We start from the raw sequence: 26,432 nt of genomic DNA on the forward strand, positions 1-26,432 counted from the left end.
CAACCGAGGAGCATGGGCGATGTTTTCTCGTTCCCCTGGGACGGACTGTTCCTTTATGCGTTCCCGCCGTTGCCGTTGCTACTCCGGCTCGTCAACCAGCTCAAGAGGTCCCTGTGCAGGATGATCCTCGTCGCCCCGGTGTGGCCGTGGCAGATCTTGTTGCCGGACCTTCTGGACTTGTCAGCGTCCACACCAGTCAAGCTGCCGACGGACGCGGATCTTCTCTCCAGAGAAGGAGGCGCCATTCTTCATCACGAACCAGGGTCGCTGAACTTGCAGGCCTGGCTCCTGCAGCACTAGAGTTTGGAGGATACGACATCCCGGCCGACTGCAGAGAGGTTCTTGCAAAGGCCAGGGCATCCTCAACTCTCAAGTGCTACGGACATGAATGGAAGAGGTTCTCTGTCTGGTGCCGTGCAGAGAAGATTAACCCTCTGCGGATTACGGCCCCTCAAGTATTGCCGTACCTACTGTCTTTGGCCAAGGCTGGCCTATCTCACGCTTCCATCAAGGTGCATCTGACTGCCGTCTCACGTTACACCAGAACTACAGGACGGGCGTCCTTGTGGTCTCATCAACTGGTGAAGGAATTTATGAAAGGACTGTTCCAATTGTTCCCGCCAGTGAAGGCCCCTGCCCTGGCGTGGGAGCTCAACGTGGTGCTGACTAGGCTCATGGGGGCCCCATTCGAGCCTATGCATTCAGTGCCGTTGAAGTTTCTGTCGTGGAAGACAGCATTCCTCGTGGCCATCACCTCTGCACGACGAGTGGGAGAGATCCAGGCCCTGTCCTGCAAGCCTCCATACTTGACTTTTCACGACACGAGGGTGGTGCTGAGGACGCACCCCTCCTTCATGCCCAAGGTGCCTTTGGACTTCCACCTCAACGAGCCCTTGGTGTTGCCAGGTTTCTTCCCGTCGCCTTCGTTGCCGGCTGAGAGGACTCTGCACTCGCTAGATGTAGCTAGAGCGCTGAAGTTCTACGTGGACCGCACGAAGGGTTTTCGGAAGACATCACAGCTGTTTGTGAACTTTGGACCTGTGAATCAAGGGAAGTCTCTCTCGAAGACTTCCATTTCCAGATGGCTCTCCGGCTGCATCATGCACTGTCACCGGTTGGCAAACCGACCGTTGCCAGGCCGTCAGAGCGCCCATTCGACCAGAGCTATCGCTGCTACTACGGCGTTCCTGTCTGGTGTGCCCCTGCTTGACATCTGCAGGGCTGCTACGTGGAGGTCGACGCACACCTTCATGAGATTCTACTGCGTCGACCGGGATTCCAGGGAGGAGTCCAGAGTCGGCCAGGCAGTGCTGCGCAACCTGTTCGCCTGAGGTGAGCCTGGTGAGGAGGTAAGAGTTGCTTAATGTTGAGTTGTTGTATTGCTTGATATTGAGCCTTTTGCCACCTCCCGTGGTTGTGCATGTGTATACTGCTATGTATTCTTATATTCATGAGCATGTGAATCCATGCCAGACCCCATGCTGGAGAAGGAACAAGTTACTTACCTGTAACTGTTGTTCTCCAGCATGGGTCTGGCATGGATTCACATGCGAACCCTCCCGCCTACCACTCTGCGGCTCTCCACTTGGTCATACTGCCACTTTACGTGCTACCAAATCTGAGGATGGCTGCCAGAGGCGGGGCTTAGGGAGAGGGCAGTCATTGGCTGGGGGCAGTATGACCCAGAGACCAGTGATTGGTGATTGGTTACTACTAAGATCAGAAACGAAACTGATACTGATTTTTTTCTATACCGAGGATTCCCAGCCTGACGGGGAATATTCATGAGCATGTGAATCCATGCCAGACCCATGCTGAAGAACAACAGTTACAGGTAAGTAACTTGTTCCGAACATGGATAGGGCCTTCCAATTAGACATACAGAAAATATATCCATCACAAGATTTGCATACATCAGACAAATTGATAAATAAGATTCTAAATGAGCGAAGAAATGATCATCCAAGTACTGACCCAGTTGCACTGCCTCCCTATGTATCTCCTCCTGTTGCTATTCCCACTCTTCCATCTGCACCTGCAGTAACCATCCCATCTGCGCCCATGACATCATTTCCTCCACCTACTACAGAGCATGAGTTATATGCTTTAGCTGGCACTTGTGCATTGATGGGGCCTGAAAGAGGAAGTATTAGAACGACTCGTAGTACGATTAGCAAGGAACAGGCAGACGAACTAAAACAGTGGCCTGAGACGTATATTGATGATGGCAATGAAGTGGCTGTGCAAAGTTTCAGATCTGATCATAGAGGCCTTGGTGAACAACAGGTATTATTAGAATATATGGGAGATTATCTTGTTAAGGTATGGAGTGACTTAACTGATACAGTGGTACAGCAAGAGTTGCGTGATTTCATTGTCCTTTCAAATTCGCAAGATAATGCGGCGAAAATACGAGAACATGTAGGGCGAATATTTGTGTTTAAGCGAGAACTTGATCGATTGCATAAAGATATGAGTAAGCGTGAACCGCATATGCCATATGTCCAGAAACGATTTCTTCCGCTGTTGAAACCGGTTAGTGAAGAGATGCGAATTTGTACGTGAGATGCGCTTAAATGGATAACGGATGCCACCATTTCCCCGATTGAAGTGCATGATACGTTTAGTCAATACACGCCAGAAATGCAGAGAAAGGTGTTACAGGTTATGGTGCAATATTTACAGGATGAATGCATGAAGGTTTGTTGTCCTGCTGATATGATGACGATTTATAAAAGAGCATTTTCGCCAGACACCGGAACGGCTGTTTTTTCCCTTGATATGGCTTTGTTGCTTAATAGACGCACAGATGTAGAATCCCCTACTTTGCAATTACCTATGAGGGAGGTGCCTCCCACGTTTGTCCCGAAATTAGAAGTTGCTGCCGTAGGACAAATTCGACTGCGAATGATAGAAGCCCATTATATCGCACAATTTGTACATGTCCCCATTTCTAGGCAAGAAGTCAACACTATAAAAGAAACGGTCCCTGATATTAGGAAAAATCATGCTGGTTTTTATAAGGACATTGAATCCGTTTTAAATTCATCTGTTTTTACACTGAGTGACATTGATTTATTGTTCCCTGTGATTCTTCCTGCTGACATATGGAAACAAATTAGAAGTATAAATGATGCGCCGATGCTAGGCGATACATGGGAAACTTTGATCAGAGTTGATAGTGAGAGAAAGGCTGGCGAGAAAACCTCTGCAAGTAATTTTAACTTTGCCCTCACGAATAGTAGCGAAATTGAAAAGTTTAGTGCCTGAAAAGCGAATAGCTTGGGATAAATTGACTGCTTGTTTACAAGGCAAATCAGAAGGACCGACAGATTTTTTTAACCGGTTTGAAGATGTATTTGCAGATTTTAGTGGTCAAGATCTAAGTACCGAACCTGGGAAGAGATTATTTGTTGATAAATTTGTGCGAGGATTGTTACCGTAAATTTAGACATTAATAATGACATCTGAAAGCGCATGGCAAGCCAAATCTCAAAGTGAAGTATTACATGTGGCCCAATATTATGAGAACCGAGTAAATTCAGAAAAGGATAAGGAAATAAGGAGATTTGAAAACACTGCAGCAGGTAGCCAAAGGTAATAGAGGTGGTGGAAACGCACCATCTGGAGTCCAATTTGCATTACCATCCAACATGCAAGGGGGTGCGATAGGTCTAAATCAATGTGCCTATTGCAGACAAGAAGGCCATTGGCGAGCACAGTGCCTGCAATTACAGAGGTTAAATTAGACTATTTCGAGAAGACCGTTTAGAGGTCGTCCAGGAATAGTGGGCCAGAACCGAAGTCAGATGCAGCCACAATTTCATGATAATCAGGTTAATCAGAATCAACAACAGAACACCATGAATGGTGCAAATGTTTTTGATAATCCCTCCAATGCATATTACTCTGGAGACTTTACATCTGATGATGTACTGTTCCACTAGGAGAGCCCGAAGCAGGGTTTGGAACCAGTGCCTATTCCCGTTGATCAGAAAGGGCCCTACGTAGAAATGAAGGTTTGGAACAGGGAGCACATTTTTCTAGTGGACACAGGTGCACAGAAATGTTCGATCGACCATCAGCGGGTTCCAAATATACCACTGTCAGGGCATAGAAATGTTACAGTAGTGTTCTCGGGTACACCAGTAATTAGTCCAGTTTCACAACCAGTGGCAATCACACTAGGTCTATTCACTGAAACTTGTCAATTTCTTTTGACAACAAACTGCGGCGAAAATTTGTTGGGATTGAATCTATTGAAGAAATTGAATGCAGTAATTTATTGTTCTCCTGATGGAGTGTACTTATTTCGCCACGAACAAACTCCTGTATCGCAATTTGTGTCTCTGCCATTGAGTGAAGTACCAACTCGTATATGGGCAGTAAATGATAATGATGTAGGATGTTTGAAAGTAGAACCAGTAAAAATTATTTTAAAAGAAGGAATTACGTTACCGCGTATTCCGCAATACAAAATCTCGATTGAGGGTGAAAAATCTTTGAAATGCATTGTCTGATTTAATTTCCAGAAATTTAATTGAGGAGATTTCTGGTAGTATTTGTAATAGTACGATTCTTCCAGTTTACAAGAAAGGAGGTAATGAAATCCCAGACCGTTTTATAATTGATTTATGCGCGGTGAACAAAATTGTTGCTCCACAATTCCCGCTGGTCCCCGATGTCACAACAATTTTAACTATGATTTCAGCTTCTGCATCACACTTTAGTGTCATTGATTTGAAAAACGCGTTTTTTAGTATTCCCGTTCATCCAGCTAGTAGATATTTGTTTGCATTTACATTAGGAGGGCGCTCATTCACATTCACACGTATTCCACAGGGTTACACTGAAAGTCCAAATATTTACAGTAGAGCATTAAAGGAACAGCTAGACAAGCTTGAGTTACTGACAGGCTGTATATTATTGCAGTATATTGACGATCTGCTTATAGCAGCAGATTCGGAAGACATTTGCAAAGAAAGCACTGTCTTACTATTGACACATTTAGCGGCACACGGTCATAAGGCATCGTTGAAGAAATTCCAGTATTGTTGAGAGGAGGTGGCCTATTTGGGCTACATCCTATCGAAGGAGGGAAGAAGATTGACACCAGAACGTATAGAAAGCATCTCTGATATGCCTACTCCAAATACGCAGAAGAAAGACGGGGCTTTAATTGACATGGCTTCATATTGTAGGCAGTGTATTCCCAATTTCTCTGATTGTGAAACCCATAGTAGCATTGACAAGGAAGCATGTTACCTTACCTTTGCCATGGGGTGTCCAGTCAAAGGGACGAATACATTGTTTCGAACTGCAATAGTTTCGAATCAAAAGGACCGAAAAAAAAATTCAAATGCCTTTTTTTAAATGTATTATTTTTTTTTTGCCTTCGTATAGGAAAAAATACTAGTTTCCCCCCAAAAACGGGTGTTTGGGGAGGGGGAGACCCCCCTAAAAAAAAAAAAAGATTCGAATGCACGTTTTTTTTTTGATCGGTCCTTTTGATTCTAAACTATTGCATTCAATACTTTTGTATTCAAACCTTTCACTATAAACCTTGCCATGGAACATTGAGTGTCAAAAAGCTTTTGACCTGCTCAGAGCTGCGTTATGCTCAGCTCCAGTTTTGGGCACGCCAAATTATGAGAAGTGTTTTATGTTGTTTGTACATGAAAATGATGGATGTGCTTTGGCTGTTTTGACTCGGGAACACAGGGGCATAAATAGACCATGCGGTTATTTCTCTTCCACGTTGGATTCTGTTGCATGTGCTTTGCCACGTTGCTTGCGAGCTGTTGCTGCTGCTGTCGCGTCATTGAAACAAACTGAGGGGATGGTTTTAGGTCACTCTTTAACCGTGATGGAACCCCATTCAGTAGACGTTCTTTTGAATAGAACAAAGACGCAACATTTCACATCTGCCTGACTAACAAGGTATGAATTAATCCCATTTGCACCGCATATTCAAATTAAGAGATGTGGCTCTTTGAATCCTGCCAAGTTATTGCCCCCTCCAAGTGAAAAGGGGAGTGAGAAACAATTCTCACATGATTGCTTAGTAATTACTGACAAAAGGAAGAATTGATTTAACAGATATACCCCTGAAAGAGCTAGATGGAGAACTGATATACCCCTGAAAGAGCCAGATGGAGAACTGTTTTGTGATGGCTCTTGTTTTAAATTACCGAATGGCATATCAACTGCTGCTTATGCCATTACTACACTGAAAGCTATTGTAGAGAGCAAACGAATCCCATATAACTCAGCACAAGCTGCGGAAACAATAGCCAGAGCATGTGAAATTTCAGAAAACCTTTTTTTTTTTTTTAAACAATTTTTATTTTATTTTTTAACACATCAAACATTGCAATAATTAAGTCAAATTCGGTGGAAAAACATCTACAAATGCAATCCAATGTCCTGCTCCCCCCCCCCTTAACTTGAGCCAATGTGTCTGTTATCAGCCTGCGCTTCAACCGGCAGGCCTGTCGTTATCGTATTATCCGTATCATCATCACTGTGGTCGGGCAGGGGAGGAGCCCACCATAGTTGTCACCAACTGCCTCCATTCTATTAGGGGTCCTACCTCTTCTTCCCCTCCCCTACAGACCGCATCAAACCAAGCAGCCGTTTCTGCCTGTGCCCATTTCAAGAGGTCCGCCCACCACAACTCCATCCTTGGCCTCTGAGCAGCCTTCCAGCATATCACAATCCTCCGTTTGGCAAGGATGTATGCCAGGTCCTTCATTTTGCTAATGTGCCTTAGATTGCGTGGCCTAGGGAAACCCCCCAGCATGCATGCCCAGGCGGTTTCTACCTCCAGCGTGATGCCTTTTCCAGCCAAGCGTGTCTTCAGTGCTAACCAAAATCTTCCCACCTCCGGACAGGCCCAGAACATATGTAGCATCCCTGCTTCCTCCTCCCCACACCTGGGACATCTCTGAGTCGTCTGACCCCCGAACCTGGCGATCTTTCTGGGGGTGAGATATGCTCTATGCGTGACATATAATTGGATTTGCTGGAGCCTTGCGTTCCGGGACACCTTTTTATGATATCTTTGGGCCCTATCTCAGAGCCCGTCTGACATGGGTTCTCCCACCTCTTCTTCCCAGAGTAGTCTCAATTGGAGCAATTCCCTCCCCACCTTAGATCCCAGCAGCTCGTATATCCGGGATATCTCATGCCCACCTTCTGAAATATCATATATTGTCTCCACGGCGGCATCTGGTTGTTCAGATAGCACTACTGCCGGCCACTTTTCTCGCACTCGTTTAACCATTCTGGAGTAGGTTATATAGTGCCCCTTATGCACCCCGGTGTCTTCTATCAATTTCTGGAATTCCAGTGCCTCCCCCTCTTGCCATATATCTCCCAGGGTGGCCAGACCCATCGGTTCCCAGTACTTTCGGACCCCGTGTATCAATTGTGGGTCCTCTCTACATAGCGCCACCAGTGGCACCTGCATAGAAAACGGGGCCGGGTATCCCACCATCTGCCATGCTCTGTGCCACATCTCCCAGCCAAGCACCAACAGCCTCGCCATCCTTAGAACCCTTGGCTTGGACATCCATACCACTTCCCTTAGGAAGAAGGGAGCCGGTTCCATGCACAACAGCCTGGTTTCGGCCGTCTCCTCCTCAGACAGCCACCTCGCCACGTACTGCAGCTGTCCTGCCAAATAATATATCTCGAAGTTTGGCAAGTTAATTCCTCCCCTGTCACACAAACTCTGTAGTTTCCAGAGAGCCACCCTGTTCCTGGAGTTATGCCAAATAAAGCCCCTGCGCATACTGTGGAGACTAGCGAAGAAGCGCCTAAGGTTCACATGCGGGATGTTTACAAAGAAATGTACCAGTCTGGGCAAAACTACCATCTTTAGTAGAGCAGCTCTCCCCATCATGGCCAAGGGTAGTCTGGACCAAAATACCATACTGTTTTTGATGCCTTCCACTGCCTTTTCCGTGCTATGTTTATGTTCTTCTATCGCAGTATGGTATATATCAATCCGGAGATATCGGAACGACTTGGTGCTCCAGGGTATTGGTAATGTCGGCAAGCCTCTGGGTGGAGCAAACCTGTATCTCCCCAGGGGGAATATGCTGGATTTCTTGGGGTTGACTGCTATGCCGGAGAGAGCGGCGTACTGCTCCATTACTTAGTATATCATCAGCATATTATGAGACTAGATGCGGTCCCCCTGCAGTACGGATCCCTATCTCCTCATACTGTTGTCTCAGACAGACGGCCAATGGTTCCAACACTAGTATATGTAACATGGGCGACCAGGGGCAGCCCTGTCTAGTGCCCCTGCCAAGTTGCCATTTATCCGATATGGTAACATCCGTTTTAACCCTAGCGATTGGGGAGCTGTATAGCATTTTAACCCACCTAAGGTACCCCGGCCCCATTCCATAGCCTCCCAAAGTCGCCAACAGCCAGGGCCATCTTACTGAATCGAAGGCCTTAACCGCATCAAGCGAGACGATCGCCAGTTCACCCGGGTCCCCCTTTGTTTGATCTATAATATGGTGCAATCTTCTATGGTTATCCGTTATGTTCCTGCCTGGGACATAACCTGTTTGGTCAGGATGTATCAGTTTACCAATGACTCGCTTAAGCCTGTTTGCCAGCACTGCCGTGAGGATTTTGCTGTCTTGGTTGAGCATCGATAGGGGTCTGTATGACCCACAATCTGTGCTAGGCTTACCTGGTTTTAGGAGCGGAATGATCACCGCCTCTCGCAAGGACTCCGGCAACCCGCCACACTCATACGCCTCATTGAGCATAGCCAGCAACGGGGGGGAGCAGCTCCTGCTTGTAGGCCTTGTAAAATTCACTAGGGAGCCCATCTGAGCCTTACAGGTGGGCAGGTGCTGAATCACTAGCTCCAGTTCTTCTATTGTGATTGGGGCATCCAGGTCTGCCCGTTCCAAGTTGTCCAGGGTGGGCAGGCCTATATCCTCCAGCGTTTCCAGGATTTCATGGTCCCTTGATCCGCCAGGGTCCTCGTAGAGGCGTTTATAATATCCCAAGAACGGCTCATTCACTCCCTCCTGGGTATTCCGGATCTGGCCTCCCTCCCCTTAATTTCCCTGATCACCTGCCGTGGCGCCTCACTCTTATATAGCCAGGCCAGTAACCTGCCCGGCCTGTCTCCTCCCACGTGCTGTCCCTCCACATATTTCTTAAAGCTTATTTTACATAGCCTATCCCAGAGCTCCCCACTCGTCCGTTGCAGCTGCCTCATCCTGCCCCTCTCTTCACTAGAGCTGCCTCCGCTGCGGATGATGTCCTCCAACTCCTCCTCCATTCCCCGCAGTTCCCGCTCTATGTCCCCCTGGAGCCCTCTAGATTTCGAAATGGCAACTCCCCGCACTACCACTTTGAATGCCTCCCACACAGTTCCCATGGATCTAACACTGCCAGTATTGATCTCGAAGTACTCTGTGATCACCTCCCTTAAGTCCTCCCGGAATGCTGGGTCCTGCAGCGCCTCGGCCCTGAGCCTCCAAGTAGGAATCCGTGCCCTAGAAGGCTGGTGTCCCACTCCAGGACCAGGGGGAATGATCCGAGAGCACCTTGGCCTTATATTTCGCGCTTCTCATCTCTTCAGCTATTCCTGTAGTGGTGAACACGTAGTCCAGCCTCATATACAAATCATGTGGTGCTGCGTAGTGCGAGTATTGCCGATCAGCCGGGTGCAGTTGCCCCCAGACATCCACTAGCTCGAAGTCTTTCAGAAGGGCCTGTAACACCCTCGCAGCCGGAGTGGGTTTGTCTAGCTTGCTATCTGATCTGTCAACCTTAGGATTCAGCACACAATTGAAGTCCCCGCCCCACAGGATCCCGCCACCTAATAGAGGGCTAATCTTGCCATACAGAGTCCGAAAGTAAGCCGCTGTATCCTTACTAGGGGCATATAAGTTTACAATACACACTTCCCGGTTTTCCAACATACCCCTCATCACGATCATCCTGCCTTCCGGGTCTCCCGTAGCTTGAAGCAACTGAAATGGCACGTGCGGTGCCACCCAAGTGATAACACCCCTAGCGTAGGCCGAGTATGTGGCTCCAGCCATGCACCCCTTCCACTTCCTTTTGACAACCTCCAATTTCTCCCTGGTGAGGTGGGTCTCCTGCAATAGTGCAACATCAATCCTCATCCTCTTCAGGTACATCATCACCTTGTTACGCTTCAAATAGCTGTTAAGGCCCCTGACGTTCCAGGTAGCCACTCTAAGGCACCCCAACGCCATGTATCGATACCTCGCCCTCCCCACGACCACCCGCCTACTAAGATTCACATTTTGGCTCTCAACCCCCTCCCTCCCAACAACCATCCCTTTCCCCAACTTCCCAACTGCAAACCCTTCCACAACTCCCCAACCCTTCCCCTTCCCCAACAAATGCCCAGCTCCATCCCTGGATCTCAGGCAACCCCGCGTTTGGTTCTGCCTTGGTATGCAGAAGACAGAAACCCGGCAGGGTGTCGCTGGACTACCAGTGACCGAACTAAACTATTCTAAATGGGGGTTTGAGGACTAACTCTGCGAGGCTCCCTTAATGTGTTCGCATTCTCAGTGCTCACGGGTCAAGTTCAGTTGTAAGCGAATCAAGCCCGCCTATGAGGTACAGCTAGCATAATAATCAAGTCCCATAGTCTTAGGCTGCAACCACCACGGTGCAGCATGCACGGTTTACTTATCTCTTCCATCACCTTCTCCTGTCTGGATGCCCGATTCCTGGGGGCAGCTCTGCGTGTCAAGCCACTCCATCGCCTCTTCCGGAGACTCGAAAAACAAGGTTCTGTTTTTGTAGAACACCTTCAGCTTCGCCAGGTAGAGCAACATATACTTATGGCCTGCTTCGCGCAATCTTCTCTTCACCGTCCCAAAGTTCATGCGGCTGCGTTGTACCAACAGGGTATAATCTGGGTATGCAGTTATATTTGCCGTTCCCCTCTGTATTGTGCCGCCCTTCCGAAAATGCTCAAGGATCCTTTCACGGTCTCTGTAGTTCAGGATCTTGGCAATCACCGGCCTAGGGGGATTGCCCGGGGTCGGCCTCCTCATCAGGGCCCTCTGCGCTCTTTCCACCGCACACCCCTGGGATAACACTCCTCCAGTTATTTCCTGCAGTAGCATGGATTCGATAAACTCCGTAGGGTTGGGTCCCTCAGCTCCCTCCGGCAAGCTAACAATGCGGATGTTGTTCCTTCTGACGCGTCCCTCCGCCTCTTCTGCCATGCTCTCTAGGTTGCCCACACGTTGCACGAGGGCGTGAGAGTCAGCTTTATAAGTTTTACAGTCCGCTGTATTCAGGCCCACCTCTTTTTCCAAATTTTCTGTGCATTCCGCCAGTGACCTGACATCTTGCCGGAGAAGGTTCACTTCCTCCTGCACCGCACCTACTTTAAGCTCCGATGCCGCCTTCAGTTCGGTCATAGCCAGTCCCAATTTGGTCTCCCAAGCCACTTTCAGGTCTGCAATCGCCGCTAGGACCTCCTGATTAGTGCCCATGGTGGCTGCGCTTCCGGTCGGGGTTTTGTCCTTGCTTCTGGCTCCCTCCTGGCCCAACGGTGTCCTGGTGTATTCGTCTAGCATGGGTTGCTTGCCCTTTGTTCTCAGAGGTTTGCTGGACATGGCGACGTGCCGCCGATTCGTGGGCAAGCCCCGCCTCTGGCCTGCCTCAGTGGGACCAGATAGCTTTTACCGCTAGGGCCCGGAAAGGCCACGCAAAGGGAGTCTTGGAACGACCTATGCGCTGCTGGAGTGGGTTTTGTCCTCCCACGTAAGCATATAGGGCTGCCCTCTGACCGGCGCCCGCCCTCGCCGTGGACCAGGCACCTTGTGTCCAGGAGGCTGTGGGCCAAAACAAGTTCACCCGCTCTCCTTATGTAGTCCGCACGTGTCGACCTCCTTCCGGCGAGGAATCCTTCCCATCACACTTCTGTGTATCCAGTGTACTGTCCTTATGCTATTGCCATGTGTCTTGCCGCCCTGGAAGTGTAGGTGTGACAACGAGTGTGAATCCCACTCAGTTCATATGGCTGAGGTAAATGCAGGCCTCGGGGGTTACCCACCTCCTTTGTTCCATCACTGTCCGCTGTTCCAGATGTGTAACTTCCTGGGTAGCTTCTAGACACTGGGATAGTTGTTCAACCCTATTCCGTAGCCTCAATGTGACCCTTCTTCTGGACCGATCAGCTTGTTCTCCGCTCACCCGCTATCCTGGCAATGCCCTCGGCCTGTATTCCTCTCCACTGTGAGCTCTTTGAGGCTTATTAAGTGCTACTGTACTGGTGGCCAGTTCCGAACATACTGACAGGTCAGTGTTAAACAATGGATCCCAGTCCACCTGGTGCACCCCGATTCATGGCGCGCCCCAATATGGCGTCTCCCATCCGTTCATGTACATACCCTGGTGTAGGACAGATGTCCCTTTGTTACTGTATTAATACACTTTTAGCAGCACATCTATTGCCAAGCCTGTGGGTATGCCCACAATTAAGCTTCTTGCGTTGTGTATGCACCTCACAGCAAATCCGCCGTACTGAACGGGCCCATGTGTCTGCAGCCAACGAGTTACAACCCAGGATCCCCTTGCACTACTTCTGGAGAGCCACGGTATTTAGCCTCTTCGTTTCGTTCCGTTTCGCTGTTCCTCTTTAACGAGCTGGCAGCATCCACTCATTTCTGCCAGCAGCTCCCGTACGCCTGTAACAATGTACCTGTACGACGCGATAATTCGCAGCCGCTTTGTGTCCTTCGCCTGAGACTCGGTTGAGGATTGCGCAACAGTAGCAACCCCTCGCCAGCGAGTCTTCCCTTCTTCCTGGGCGCCGCGCTTCTTTGTATCTCGCTCTGCTGCAGACCTTCTTCTCCCTGGATCCTCACGGGCGTCTTCAATAATCACTGGTTACGTTGTGCCGGCTGTGCTTCACTCGCTGCCAAACTTTTTGCTGCTGTTAGTGGTCTTGGCATCCACTCAGGCGGCGAATCTACTTTCATCTACATATTTCTTCCCGGTCTCTTTGTTTACGATCAAGCCGCCATTTTGATTCCGCCTCGGACGAGCTACGGAGAGTCCTTAATGTTAAGTCATGCCTCCAGGCGCCGATCGCTTAAATTCCATGTTGCTTGTGTGCCGTAGTTCTTCATGCAGCTGCACCTATAAGTTTATATTCCGTCATGCATTTTCTTGCACAGTTCTTGCCCGTGTCATGAAGGATCAGCAGGAGCTCCACCAAGAGTACGTCCTATCACATGGCTTCGTAGCCACGCCCCCAAATTTCTGAAAACCTTAGTGTGAACATATACACTAACAGTCAATACGCTTTCGGGGTGGTCCACAATTTTGGCCGATTATAGGCTGAAAGGGGTTTTCTGACGTCACATGGAACTAAGATTCAACATGGCACTTTAATAGTGAGACTGTTGTCAGCACTTGCACTTCCCAAGCGATTAGCAATAATGAAATGCAACGCTCATAAAAATATAACGTGTAACGCAGGAAAGGGAAACGCATTTGCGGACAGAATCGCGAAACAAACTGCCTCTGATTTGCACACAAAAATGTATGCTGAAACAACAGAGCGGGTGTCCTGCATGATAGAGGATGCAATTGGCAATGTTAAAGAAATACAAGCAGAAGCCACTCCTGAGGAAATAAAACAATGGTCTGAGGGTCCAGCAGAATTAGATCTCGAGGGTTGTTGGGTAGACAAAGAAAACAGTAGAGGCTGTTGCCTAATGCATATGTTATGGCAATGGTTACTGTATCCCATGGTCCAACACACATATGTGAGAAAAAGATTTATCAGCACCTTGATTCTGTATGGTACAATGACAACATTATGAAAACTGCAGAGAGATTGGTTAAACATTACATGACTTGTTTACAACACAACATTGGAAAGGGAACAGTGACACCAGTAGGAAGTTTTGGTCCTCCCTCAATGGCTTTTGAGGTCATTCATTTTGACTTCATAGAAATGGAGAGATGCCACAACTTTAAATATGTCCTTGTAGTGGTCTGTGCATTTAGCAAATGGGTGGAGGCCTATCCCCTGAAAGATTGTTCAGCTATGTCAACAGCGAAATCCATATTAAAGGAATATTTTCCGAGGTTTGGGCTACCTCGTGTCATATGGTCAGACAATGGCCCACATTTTATAGCTGCCGTGATATTACAGATTTGTGAAGGCCTCCAAATTGATAAACTATTCCATTCAGCCAGACATCCGATGAGTGCGGGTCTTATAGAACGACAAAACGGTATCTTGAAAAATAAGCTGGTGAAAATATGCGCCGAAATTAATTTGAAACGGCACAATGCATTACCATTAGCCTTATTGTCCATGCGCACCTCTTTGCAAGCAAGGGCTGGTCTCTCCCCCTATGAAATAATCATGGGAAGACCAGCCAATGTATGGAATGTGCCACGTCCAAAAAGATTGAAAGATATAGAGTATCCGCTACTTGCTGAATATTGTAAACAGTTGACTCACAACTTGCGTTTGATTCATCAGCAGGTGCAGGAGGCTCTTCTGTCAGATACACGAGCCCAGGACGTTGTCTGCAACCGGGGGAATGGGTCCTAGTGAAGAACTTTGAGAGAAAATCTTTGCTTGCACCGCGGTGGAAGGGACCGTACCAGATACTCCTGGCCACACAGACTGCAGTTCGAGTAAACAGTTGTAAGCACTGGATTCATGCAACGCACACAAAAAGAATCCCGTTTTCTTTGCCACATGAGAAAGAGACAGATGATCCTGACTTCCAGAGTAAACCAGCCTTGATTGATCACAAAGACATTGCCGAAATTCAGCCGGAACTACTTCCTGAGCCCGAGAAGGGGCCTGGGAAGATTGCAACGAAAATTGAAACATCAGTGTTACCTCAACTGTGTTCATCTGCGGCCTCATCATCACCAATTGGCACTGTTTCTGCATCTGCTGCAAACAACGATAGTGCATTATTCATTGATCACACTGTACCTGGAGCTTTAAGGTAACATTTGCATCCACAAATTCGGAAGTAATTGTAAACCGCCTTTGTTTCTGGCTCACGGACGGAGCTGGAAACTGAGGCCTAGGGAAAGGGAGCGTAGGAGCTGTATCGGATGAGAGCTTTAACACGTGATTTCCCGGTGCTATCATTGAAAGTGAAGGGCTTTGCAACCTAGCGTGGACAAAGGTGCTGACACTATGAAAAATTTATATTGATACTTGCTCCTGCCTTTTCAGAGCCTTTGAGGTAAACGCCAGCTTGCTGCCATCTTAAGCAGGCTGAACTGAACTTGCTTGAACTCTGCTGATTAAACGTGTGTTGCCGTGGGAGACTTTTTCGACGGACGCTGAGAAACTTTTGAAATAAACCTTTATAGATCATGCCTGTATTCACTCCTGCTGCCGCCTGCGCTGATGAAGACATTAATAGAACTATAGACACTGCCATTAAATCTGCTCTGAGAAAGTCTTGGGCTACGAAGACTAAACTGCTCCTGGTCATCACATCTATCTGTATCGTATCTACACTTATTCAAATGTTTTGGTACTTAGAAACTATACATCCATGAACACCCTATTGCCCACTGTCAATGCTCCCACTATGAAGACCCCAGCTCATGTGCTTTCTTACACTCTTCCTCCATGAGATGTTAAACACAGAAAAGGTTATGATAACAATACTCTATTACTGATTATGTACATGACACATGCTATCTTAAATCTATCCAATTGCTGGGTGTGTTCGCATTTACCCAAGCCTGGGGAAAGAGGAATGGGTTGGTATATACATCCTCTACCCCTTACTACTGCCTGTTGTGCATCATTAAGAGCTCCATTTTTTGGGAGATGGAATGATAGTGTCACTGGAAACTTTGATGGAACGAATATAAATGAATTCGAAAGATTGGCATCGACACCTTTTGGGTTGTTCCGTGTTTACAAATAGAAGCAAAATGAACACTGTATCGACCAGTCCCATGGATAGGCTCCCTAGGCCTTACCAGTCCATAATTACTTTCAAAATGGCTCCGGTTGGGAACAAAGATGCCATGCCTCCCTCCTATACTATTAACCATAGTCCACATTCTGTTCCATTTTGTTTGCGGAAAAGAGGTTCCCCATTTACCAGATGTATGAATACTGCTGTACTTGAGCACGAAGAGAAACCATTATATATAGGAGGTTCTGTCTATTTTGTGTGCGGGGACCAAGCTTATCCATGGTTACCTAGAAACTGTGAAGGTACCTGTTATTTAGGGATACTTTTACCTGGTGTATTTCTCGCCACAACCTCTGAAATAGCAAAAATATCCAGATCCTGGCCACGACGAGGTGATACTGCTGGGCAAATTTTTGGGGACATAGCAAAATCCTTTATACCTTTTTGGGGACAGGCAATAAATTCATGGAATATTAGAAAACTGTCCAGGGTGTTAGAAAAAACAATTAATGGAACCACTGACATACTGCACAACATGACACTGGAACAAAAAGCAATCGGGCTAGTTGCACTTCAGAATAGAATGGTTCTTGACATTATTTTGGCTGACCGTGGAGGTGTATGCAAATTAGTGGGATCAGCGTGCTGTGTTTTTGTAAGTGACTCCTCCCCTACAATATTTAAAGCAATTAAGAAATTACACGTCCTAAGTTCTGAAATCCATGTTCTCACAGGTGGCTGGAATCTAAATTTGAGTACATGGTTCTGGGAACTGTTACGATCCCGGGGGTGGAAACTAATTGCAATTTTGGTCATATTTAGTATACTCATATTCTGCTGTTGTTGCATACAATGTTTGCCAGCCATTTGTTCCACAATTACAAATGAATGTGTACAGATAATTAGTACAAAGATTGTGAAGCCCACACCTCATATGATAAATGGTGCTCTCAAACATGAAAATGAAATAAGCAAAGAGTTTATGGCAATCAATATTTCTGATAATGATTATGATAGCGACATGGGTAGTTCGGAAAGTGACACTTGGTCTGATGAGGACGCAATGTACGGATGATGATGCTATTGGCTTAAGGCCAAAAGGAGGGTTTGTGAAACTGTAAATGCAATCACATAGCCCGAATAGTATGAATAGTATGTTGGCCAGAAGCAAATCGCATCATGTGACAAACATTGCAAACCATGAAACCTGAATGTGACCATTGGGAGTCAATTTTGTAAATGCCTGCCCTTTTCTTTTCTGTAACGCTTTGCAAATATATTCTGTGCTTCAGATCCACACACGGTGCGAGGCCATAGCTTGAACTCTGAATGCTAACGTAGACAGGAATGTGAAACCCCACAGAAATACATTGTTTTTCTTATTCAGTAAAGCCTTGAAGTTGTGCAAAAGCCACGACTAATCAGCAGCCCAGGTGTCAGCCTGTCTTGCAAGCGCTGTTGTAAAAGGCAATTAAATGAGAATTATATGCAACTAACGGTGCTCCTTCATGAAGGATGATATTTTCTCTGCTTCAGAACTGTATGACTCTTACCCCATGAGCACAGCGAACAGATAACGTTAGTTGGAATGTCTCCCTGCTAGAACATGATATCCTTCCCTGTGCCGATGCCCCGTGTTCCCCATAACAGAAAACTGTCTCTGCAGCTCGGCTAGAAATACTAATGTTTAGACTAAATGAAGTTACGTGCATAACTGTCAATTACCGAACCCTAGCTTGTATGTCACGTATAGGGGCGGACCGAATAATGCTGTAGAAGGATGATGTATTATGTATATATATGACTGCTTTACCTCTGCTCGCTCTCTCTCATCTCATGGTGTCTGGGAACACACGTCGTGAGCTGTTGAGACCCGGTCGGCTGACTGAGATACTCTGAAAGTAAACCAGATTTGTTTGGCAAACGAACCTCACGACTGGCGTGTCATTAGTATATGGTTATTGTGCTTTTATTCCATATAGGCACAATAACCATATGGTGTTTCAAAGTAGCTATATTGTTGATGGCTTGGCAGAGTATTTGGTTGTAGAGACCTACAAATGTAGAAGCGTCAGTGTTGGTAGTATGGTATTTAAGTATGGGTTGTATGAGCGGCAGTGCGTTTTCTGTTATATCTTTAAGATTTCTGGTTAGGGACGGAGGTGTCGGGTCATTAGTTAGGTTAGGTTATGTACTAGACCGCATAGTGACTGAGACGACGTGGTGGTCTGTCCATGCACATGGTACGTTAGAAAGAATGTCTGTTTCGCAGTTAAGGTCAGCAATCCAAGATTCTACCTTTTATTATGCGTAGGCTTAGTAATATGATGGGAGAACCCTAGTTCTGTGATTGAGTTGGCTATAGTAGTAGCTGAGTCATCGTTGGTGTCTAGGAGGCCCAAGGGAAAATCGCCAAGTAGCATGATTTGTGAACTTGGTTTAGTGTTAGTGATGATGAGGAGTTGCAAAATATCTTCTTTGAAGGTGGATATTGGCCCTGGAGGTCTATAGACGAGAGGAATCTTTAGAGTGCGTGAGGCTGAGAGCGGGAGCTTTAAAGAAAGGAGTTCAGCTGAGGGGAATGGAAGGTGAGGCAAAGCTCTTATGCCCAGGTGAGTCTTAGAAATGACAGCGACTCCACCTCCTTTAGAGAATGCTCTGTCAAGTCTTGTGATTGTGTAATTATCTGGAATTGCTAGAGATAGTGAGGAACCTGGAGCAGAATGCAGCCAGGTCCATGTAATGGCTAGGAAGTCTAGCTGATTGGAAATAATGAGGTCGGCAACGTCTACCTCGTGTGCTGTCAGAGATCTAGCATTGATAAGTGCTCCTTTGATAGGCGAGCTGGAGTTGCTGGATTTGCTCGGAAGCACTAAGGTATTGACATGGTGGGTTGTGTCATGTTTGGCGGTGTTATTGTTAGGCTTCAAGGTCTTTTTCTTAGTGGACGTGGTCTTAGTGTTGATAGGGGGTTCATGGTTAGACACTGGTCGGTAAGACTGTTTGATTCTAGATCCTAGTCTCAGGTTACAGGTTGAGAGGCATAACATTGGATCCATTGGATAGGCGTGAGAGGGTTGGCATTATTTGCTACTGTCATGGCAATGGAGTTGCGTTTGGGTGGCTGAAATGGCCAGGGTGGCAGGAATTTGGTAGGTACTACGGTGTTGTGGTGGGGTAATGAAGTAGACATGGAGATGCAGATACTACTCTTGCTAGGTAAGGTGGCATGATCAGCGGTAGATATCAGGGATGCATGTTTCTGACTATTAGCAGTGTTGACTGAGGTGAGCAGGAGCATTGTGGTCAAAATGGTAGACGTGGCAGTTGTTAATGCTGGCCGGTTAAGGGTAGGTATAAGGTTGTGCATAGGAATGACTAGCAATTTGTTAGCTAGTTTGGTTAGGTGCTGAATAGATATTTAGTAGTCTAATAAGGTAGCGACCTTATAGAAATGTCTCATGTAAAAGCATTCATACAGTCGACTAACAAAATATTTTTACATTGACTAGCATATTACAGAAAGCATGACTAGCATATTACATTTGACTAGCATATTGCTAAAGGCATGGTTGGGTTAAAAGTACAGCAGTCGGATGAGGGACAGTAGTTAATATATTCCATCAAACTCAATCGTGAGGTGATGCCTGACTCAAAATCATACTATGCCTGTCAGTCTAGAAAAATGGATACCTCTCATGATTGGCGGCAAACGTATTTTGGTGGCCGAGGGCCAACCGTCTCATGTACGATACGGTAGGAATACAGGTTTCCGAGTTTACCAATGAACGGCCATTTTGATGTAACAAGGATCGCCATTTTGTTTTCTAACAAATTGCTCATTGCTTTCTGTTCAAATCGCTTCGCAGCACATTTTCTGCTTACACTGCTCGACTGTTAATATTGTTGTCTGAACGTGAAAGGACAAGGCCGCAGGGCCGCGAGGCTAATAAGAGTTTGTTGAAACACAACGTAGGCAGCGCCAGGAAGGAATGCCTGGCTCCCTCCCGAATGTAGCCTTGAAGCAGAGCCGCAGAGCATTTAATAATTTCACAGCTGCCAGCCAGTCTCGTTATATGGTAGAATATGTTAGAATAAAGCAGCTAAAGGCTTGAATTATGCTCTTCTTACGGCCCCCCTTTACCGAGCGCTGTAGAGCGTGTCGGCTCCCAGGACACGAATAGCACCTCATAGATAGCAAGGTCTGGAATGTGACTCTTCCCCCGTATGTAGCTCGCTTCCAAGAACAGAAGCACTGTGTTCTGTTCAACAACTAAAAGATGCCTCCGCGCTTGCAAAATTGCATATTGTTACTAGAATAGATATTTGAAGGTGTCATAATTGTCGAAGTGTCCATCATCAGACCGAGTTCAAAGAAACCCAATACAGGGGGGTGTTAAACATGTCATAGCTGATTGTATGATATGCATTTTGTATATATGTCACTGATGTACGTAATTAACTCTCTTGCGTCCCTCGAGGTCTAGAGATACACGTCGCGGGGCGTGAGACCGAGTTGGCCAACTGAGACTATTTGCTTAGCAATAAACCCTAGCTTTGGGAATACAACCTCGTGTCTGGCGTATCTATTGTGTGTGGTGACTCGCCTTGTTTCCATAGACGTAAGGGACCCCTAGGGGCCCCTTTCATGGCGAACATTTTACGTGCTGGACAGATGTTTGATAGGTGGACAATGGAAGTGGCTGCATGGATACAAGTCAGTCGCATTCATACAGTCTAATAAGGAGCAGTGACTGGCATATTGCACAGGGTGTGGTTTTAAGTTTGATACAGCAGAAAGGCGGAGGGCAGGATACTTCAATGGGCTCAAGTATATGTAGACTGGGAGAGCAATGCCAAGCCTGTTATGAGTTAGACATATAATAGGCTGACAATGAGGGTAGCTGCCAAGATATATGCCTGAGATAAGGCAAGTGTGCGGTCGTCAGGCTAAGAGGCTTTGTCTTGATTGGCAGAGTCGAGATTGGAAGGGGGGGGGGTTATGTGTCTCTGTAGCAGCAGTTAGATAATGGACAATGAAAGATATGCTGCGTAGCTCGGTGCAATGGTCTCGGAGGGAGCGATACCCATCAAATTAAATAGTAAGCTGAGCTGCGCCTCGAGCAAGGCGTGTACTATATAAGTATAGCTATCTGATCATCAGGGTTGCAACCTAGGTATATGTTAACATGTAATAGTTGCAGGTAGCAGGATGTACGTTAGCTAGTAATAGTAATTATCTATATCGGACCAGTATCAAACAATACACTGCATAAGGGCAAAGGCTGGAGGAGAAGTAGGGCACGGGACAGGTAAGGCGGAGAATGCTAGTGATTGTGAAGTTTCATTGCGAGAGTGATAGATAAGCTAGATGAGCGACTCACCGTTTGCATGGCAGGTGACCACGACAGTTGTAACGTAAAGGTTATCAAGTCCACAGACCATATTATAGTTACTGGAAAAAGCTGTTGGAAGTAAATCACTTGGTGCATATGTTGAAGGTAGTTGAGGCATGCGTTTCTGGACTTCATTAGCGAAAGTCCATCACCTGCAATGTCAGAGGTGGTTTTGGGTGGGGCAGAGCCAGCAACGGCAGCGTGACCGGCTTTGGTGGCAAGAACAGGCACAGACAGGAGGGGCCATGAGCTGTGGGCTTAGGCGTGGGGGGGCGGCTTCCGGCAGACCCTAATAGGATGATATGCTTTGTATGTGCCTGTTGCTATGCAACAGAGCTAAACAAAACTGCATATCGCAGTGGCGGCCATCTTACTGAACGGTATGGAATCAAACACTGAATGAAAGCCTCCACGTGGTGTTTGGTGCAAAAATGGGGCAGAATGGTGCTTCTTACGGCAAGGCACAATGCTGGGGCACTTCTTCCAGCAGGATTAGATGCTAGGGAATCTTGAAGGATTAAGCCAGTTCTTCGTAGTTGTGCCTCAATGCTCAAGCATCTCCTTTACACTCCCCCCTCTGGCAAATTCATCAACCACTCTCTCATAAGTCTTCACATGAAGACATCCTCATCTGAAGAAGTGCTTCTTTGGGACCCATATCTTTGACTCCTTTCAGGTATCCTGCTGATTTCACATGCTCAGCAACACTCAAGATGCAACCTCTGTTTCTCTCTGGGTCCTGGGACCAGAAAACTCGAATTTGGTTGAGGACTGTTGAGTAAAATTGACTCTTTGGTGTGTCAGTGGATGGTTCTAGGATGATGCACTATGCAATATAAATCACACAATCTCAGTCACAGTCCCAACGTCAGAGCACATCTCCTCCAGGAAAGAGGAAGGACCTAGATTGCATAGAACACCAGACCAGACAACCAGAAGATGAGGAGCAAGACTAAAGAAATGGCTGGATGTAGTGCAGGAAATCGATGTTTTAGCAACAAACTGCAAAGCAAGGAATAGTAATGGTTTTTCGTTTCACACAAACCAAGGCGGTTCCATGTCACTTTATCTTGCTTCTGTATGCAGTGGCACTTAATATCACAGCTGCCCCTCATACCTGCCTCATTCTCCTTCCTCGTTTACCCCTTCTTCCTAAGATTCGTTTGCAGCCCACACACTATTTGCAGCCATGATATATGCATCAGTCTTGTAGGCATGATATTTACACCTGACGATGCCAAGGAAAGAAACGAGCCAAAGAAGTCTGATTGCCAGAGATGACTGTGGGGGTCTGAGAAGGCTGCATAGACTGAGAACTGTATGTGCATGAAACTTTGAACAAGCACTGACAACACACAACCTGGCATCAGCAAGGAAACCAGAACCCCAAGGAAAGATGTAGCCTGCAAACGAGTGTGAGGCATCGACAGGATGCTGATGACCTCATAGAAAAAGTTACAATCTTGAAAACCAGAGCAGAAATTAGGGTAAACACATCTGCAGTACAGACTAAGCCAACAGCATATGTCTCACACATTGGAGCGACAGCAAGTACTTCTCTCTGCCAGAAATCGGCGCTCCTAGGCATGCTGATGTCTCAATGCCAAAGAAAAGCCGCAACCTCCTTCTGCAGTGCTCCAGATAAGGTAACAAAGCTGGGCATTCCCATGCAGGAGCCTGTGAGCACCAGGCAAATGAGGTTAGGAGGTGCCGCAGCTAGTACTGCCAGACATGGGTGTTCTGCAAAGAGCCTGGCTGTGTTGGATTGAAGTGTGGCACTCTGGGGTAAGCAGCCCCAGGCTGCTGGTGCCTGACATAACAGCTCTTGTGAACATGTTGCCCGCTAGCAAATGCAACATTGATGTTTTATTTATTTATATTGCGTGCCATACCCTAACAGGGCGCAGAAGATGCAATAAATCTTTCAGCTTAGGTTACACATAGCATATATACAAGTCAAGAAATCAAGAAAATACAGATACATAATGTACAAGAGATAGAGGATATAAGAAGAACACTATACAGACGGCATAAAAACATAACACTCTGAGATCTATTTACATTGATCATTCAGGACAGCTAATTTGCTTCTTCAGATAGTTATTTGATACACCATCATTTCACAGAAGCACATTTTATTTGGTTTGGCATCTTATCAAATTTCTCTGCGGTGTAAAATAATGGAATATCCGCAATAGTTAATTCTCACACATTTTTCACTAGTCCGATTACAGTGTTTAGGGATAACTGGTGTGCTTACACTGGCTATATTTGCTATGGTCTAAAATAAATGAGGTCCAATTGTTCAAACCCTACCAGTGTTTCTTGCTATATCAAAACGTTCTAGCATACAGAAGCCAATGTTTAAAATATCGAAGTCTGGACATTCTAACCTAGTGAATTTTCAAGCGACCAGTAAGTCAACTTTAATAATAATGTGGCATTGTACTTTTATGAAATTAAAAATATTTTTAATCAACACATTTGTTGTTACTACGCCTTTGAGTTATTCGATAGACAAGAATAAATGCAGATTTTCCCAATGCAATACACAATAGTATTTATGCTGGATATACCTATTGTGGCAGTTTTGCATTACTGTAAATGTTGGTTGATAAAACAATGGCAGCATTATCTTTAAATTTGCATGGGACATCTAATGATTCTTCTCGTGCTGGATGGACTTCGAGCTTAACATCTAGTTGTGAATTTGGACTTTTTAAGTTGATTATTCTAGATTGACGAGCTTTCAAGAAGTTGCTATTTGAATGTATATTTGTATTGATATTTAAAGAAGGCATAAACTTAAGCGAATCATCTACAAATATTATTCAATAAGTACTGTTGCTTTAAATAATCTGTATTTCGTATGTCAAGATGGAAAAAGAGGACAAACGGGAGGGGATGGGTATATCGTAAGCAAAAATACACCTGAGTTATGAAGCTAGATTTGAGTGAAAGCAGAGGCTGTATTAAAGAGTCCTAGTCTATGAAAGACATACAGATTTCACTATCCTTGGGCACATTTATTCACATGTCCCCATGAATTCCATGGCTTTTCACCTCGCAGTGCATAGTAGCGAATTTCATTTGACCAAATAATTTCTTGGTGAGATGCTTCAAAACCGGTTCAACCAATTTATTTGTTTTCAATGGCATTCTCAGGCTTGCGAATTGATTTTGCTTGCTTGAAGTATTTTTGGGGTTCAAAAAAGGAAAGATCTTAAGTCACTTTGTTTTTTAGATGTATTTGATCCTCGAGGGCTATGTAAACTGGTGAATCCTCTGCAGAAAGTACCGAATCATAAGGCTGGGCATCGTTTTAACTAATAAACCATTGCTAAATGTGAGAGTTGTCGAATGGCCCATTTGTCTAGGCCCAATTGTTTGTGCAAGTCAGGTTTTCAATTATTTAGCATTGCATAAGCTTGGACTTCTTAAATCTTGCTTTTGTCAGATGGCTGAATTGGGTAGACCTTTATTCTGTTCCCGGATGCACCATGGAAGTTTGGGATTACACCCATTAATAAGATACAGATGAGTCGTGGATCTTATGACTGAAGTAAGAAAAACTCACAGGGCCAGATTTTCCATTCTGCTCCTCCAAATGTATGTCCCTGTTCTATGCCTTTTGCCTTCTCAAGGTGGCCAAGGATTCCATTAAACTGACAAAAAACAACTTGAATAATATGCATCCCTGACATATCTCTTACTAGAACCTGAAGTTTTATGAAGACCGAGAAGTTGTGAAAATGTTAGCAGTCTGAGAAAATCCTTCATTGTCTAGTCCTTTTTGAACCGTGTGGTCCAGAAACCATGTGGCCCAGCACGTCACCTTAGTGGGCACAGTCTCTGATCAAAGGCCTTTTTTTCAACATCCAAATTAAAAGCTAGGTGCTCTCGCTCCAATTTTTGATAGGTTACAGAGGTTCAGTATGGATGAAAATTCATTAGGAAGTTCTTTGGTGTTTTCTGTAGTAGATTATATAAATTCTAGTAAGCTTAATGGAAACTCATTAACCTTTTCTTGTTTGACGGTATGCAGAGATGAACTTTGGACCTTTGAACATGATTGTACAAGGGATTAACGTTCCTCTCTCCATGATTGTAATCCTTTTCAGTGTGTCTTTGATGAGCTCAATATATTTGAAATGAAAAAATGTATTGTACACTGCATTATTTGAAAGACTCAAAGCAAACCTTTTTTTAATAAACTTGGTTCAGTGATTTGATTCTTGAAGGGTACACTTTCTAAAATAATGTCCTTCTTGAATAAGGGTATCCTCCTTGAACATAACCACATTTCAAACAAGAGTCTTCTGCGGTGTGTTCTTGACAATATTGTTTTACCATACGCACACCCTTGCACACACCCCATCCAACGCTAATACATATATCCACACAGTAAAGCTTTTTAACATGCACCGCTGGGCTTTCCAGTGGCTTTAGTATTATCATTGCAATAGTACAGGTTCTTTTTTTGACTGTTCCATTTTTTGGCCTATACTCTTCATCTGGCTGTCCTGGAGTTTGTCTTAACCTTTGATATAGTTTTCTACAGTTGTTTCTTTGACCATCATATTCAGCATTTGAGTAGTTGTGGCGATGTCAGTTAGTCTCTTGCAAATAATCTCAACATGTAATGTGATTTAACAAAGCCGACATTTACTTTTAATATTACTGTCTTTCAGGGAACATTGGAAATTTTCACAGGGCTGGGCCTTGTATTGGGTCCTCCAATAGGGGGCTTTTTGTACCAATATTATGGCTATGAGGTTCCTTTCATTGCTATTGGAGCCATTATGCTGCTAATGGTGCCACTGAACATGTACATCTTACCAGGATATGGTAAGAACATTATGCTTTATATTTAATAAAACTTTTTTTCAATGTGTGTTTTTTAAAGTGAAAGACCAACTATAGTATTATTTAATAGACGCATCACAATCATCCTTTGTCATCTTGAAGACCAAAACTGACCAGATCATTTCCCCCACCTTAATAGAAGCAGTAAGCACCACAGACCTGTACTCATCTTACGTTTGTGGCAGGCCAGATGAAGGACGCAGGCTCTTGTAAG

The 26,432-nt window shown here is 45.6% G+C and overlaps 1 protein-coding gene across 2 annotated transcripts in view; it reads left to right on the top strand.

The window, feature by feature from the left end:
- SLC18B1 (solute carrier family 18 member B1) overlaps positions 1–26,432 on the top strand; it is a 759,286-nt gene that overhangs the window by 248,717 nt on the left and 484,137 nt on the right. For both annotated transcript variants that reach the window (XM_069606672.1, XM_069606673.1), the window contains exon 6: positions 26,044–26,200. In XM_069606672.1, the coding sequence (XP_069462773.1) occupies positions 26,044–26,200 (157 nt within the window). The remainder of the gene's footprint in view (positions 1–26,043; positions 26,201–26,432) is intronic.

This window comes from Ambystoma mexicanum, chromosome 4p, assembly GCF_040938575.1.
Source record: "Ambystoma mexicanum isolate Mex_15411 chromosome 4p, UKY_AmexF1_1, whole genome shotgun sequence".
NCBI classification, from domain to species: Eukaryota; Metazoa; Chordata; class Amphibia; order Caudata; family Ambystomatidae; genus Ambystoma; species Ambystoma mexicanum.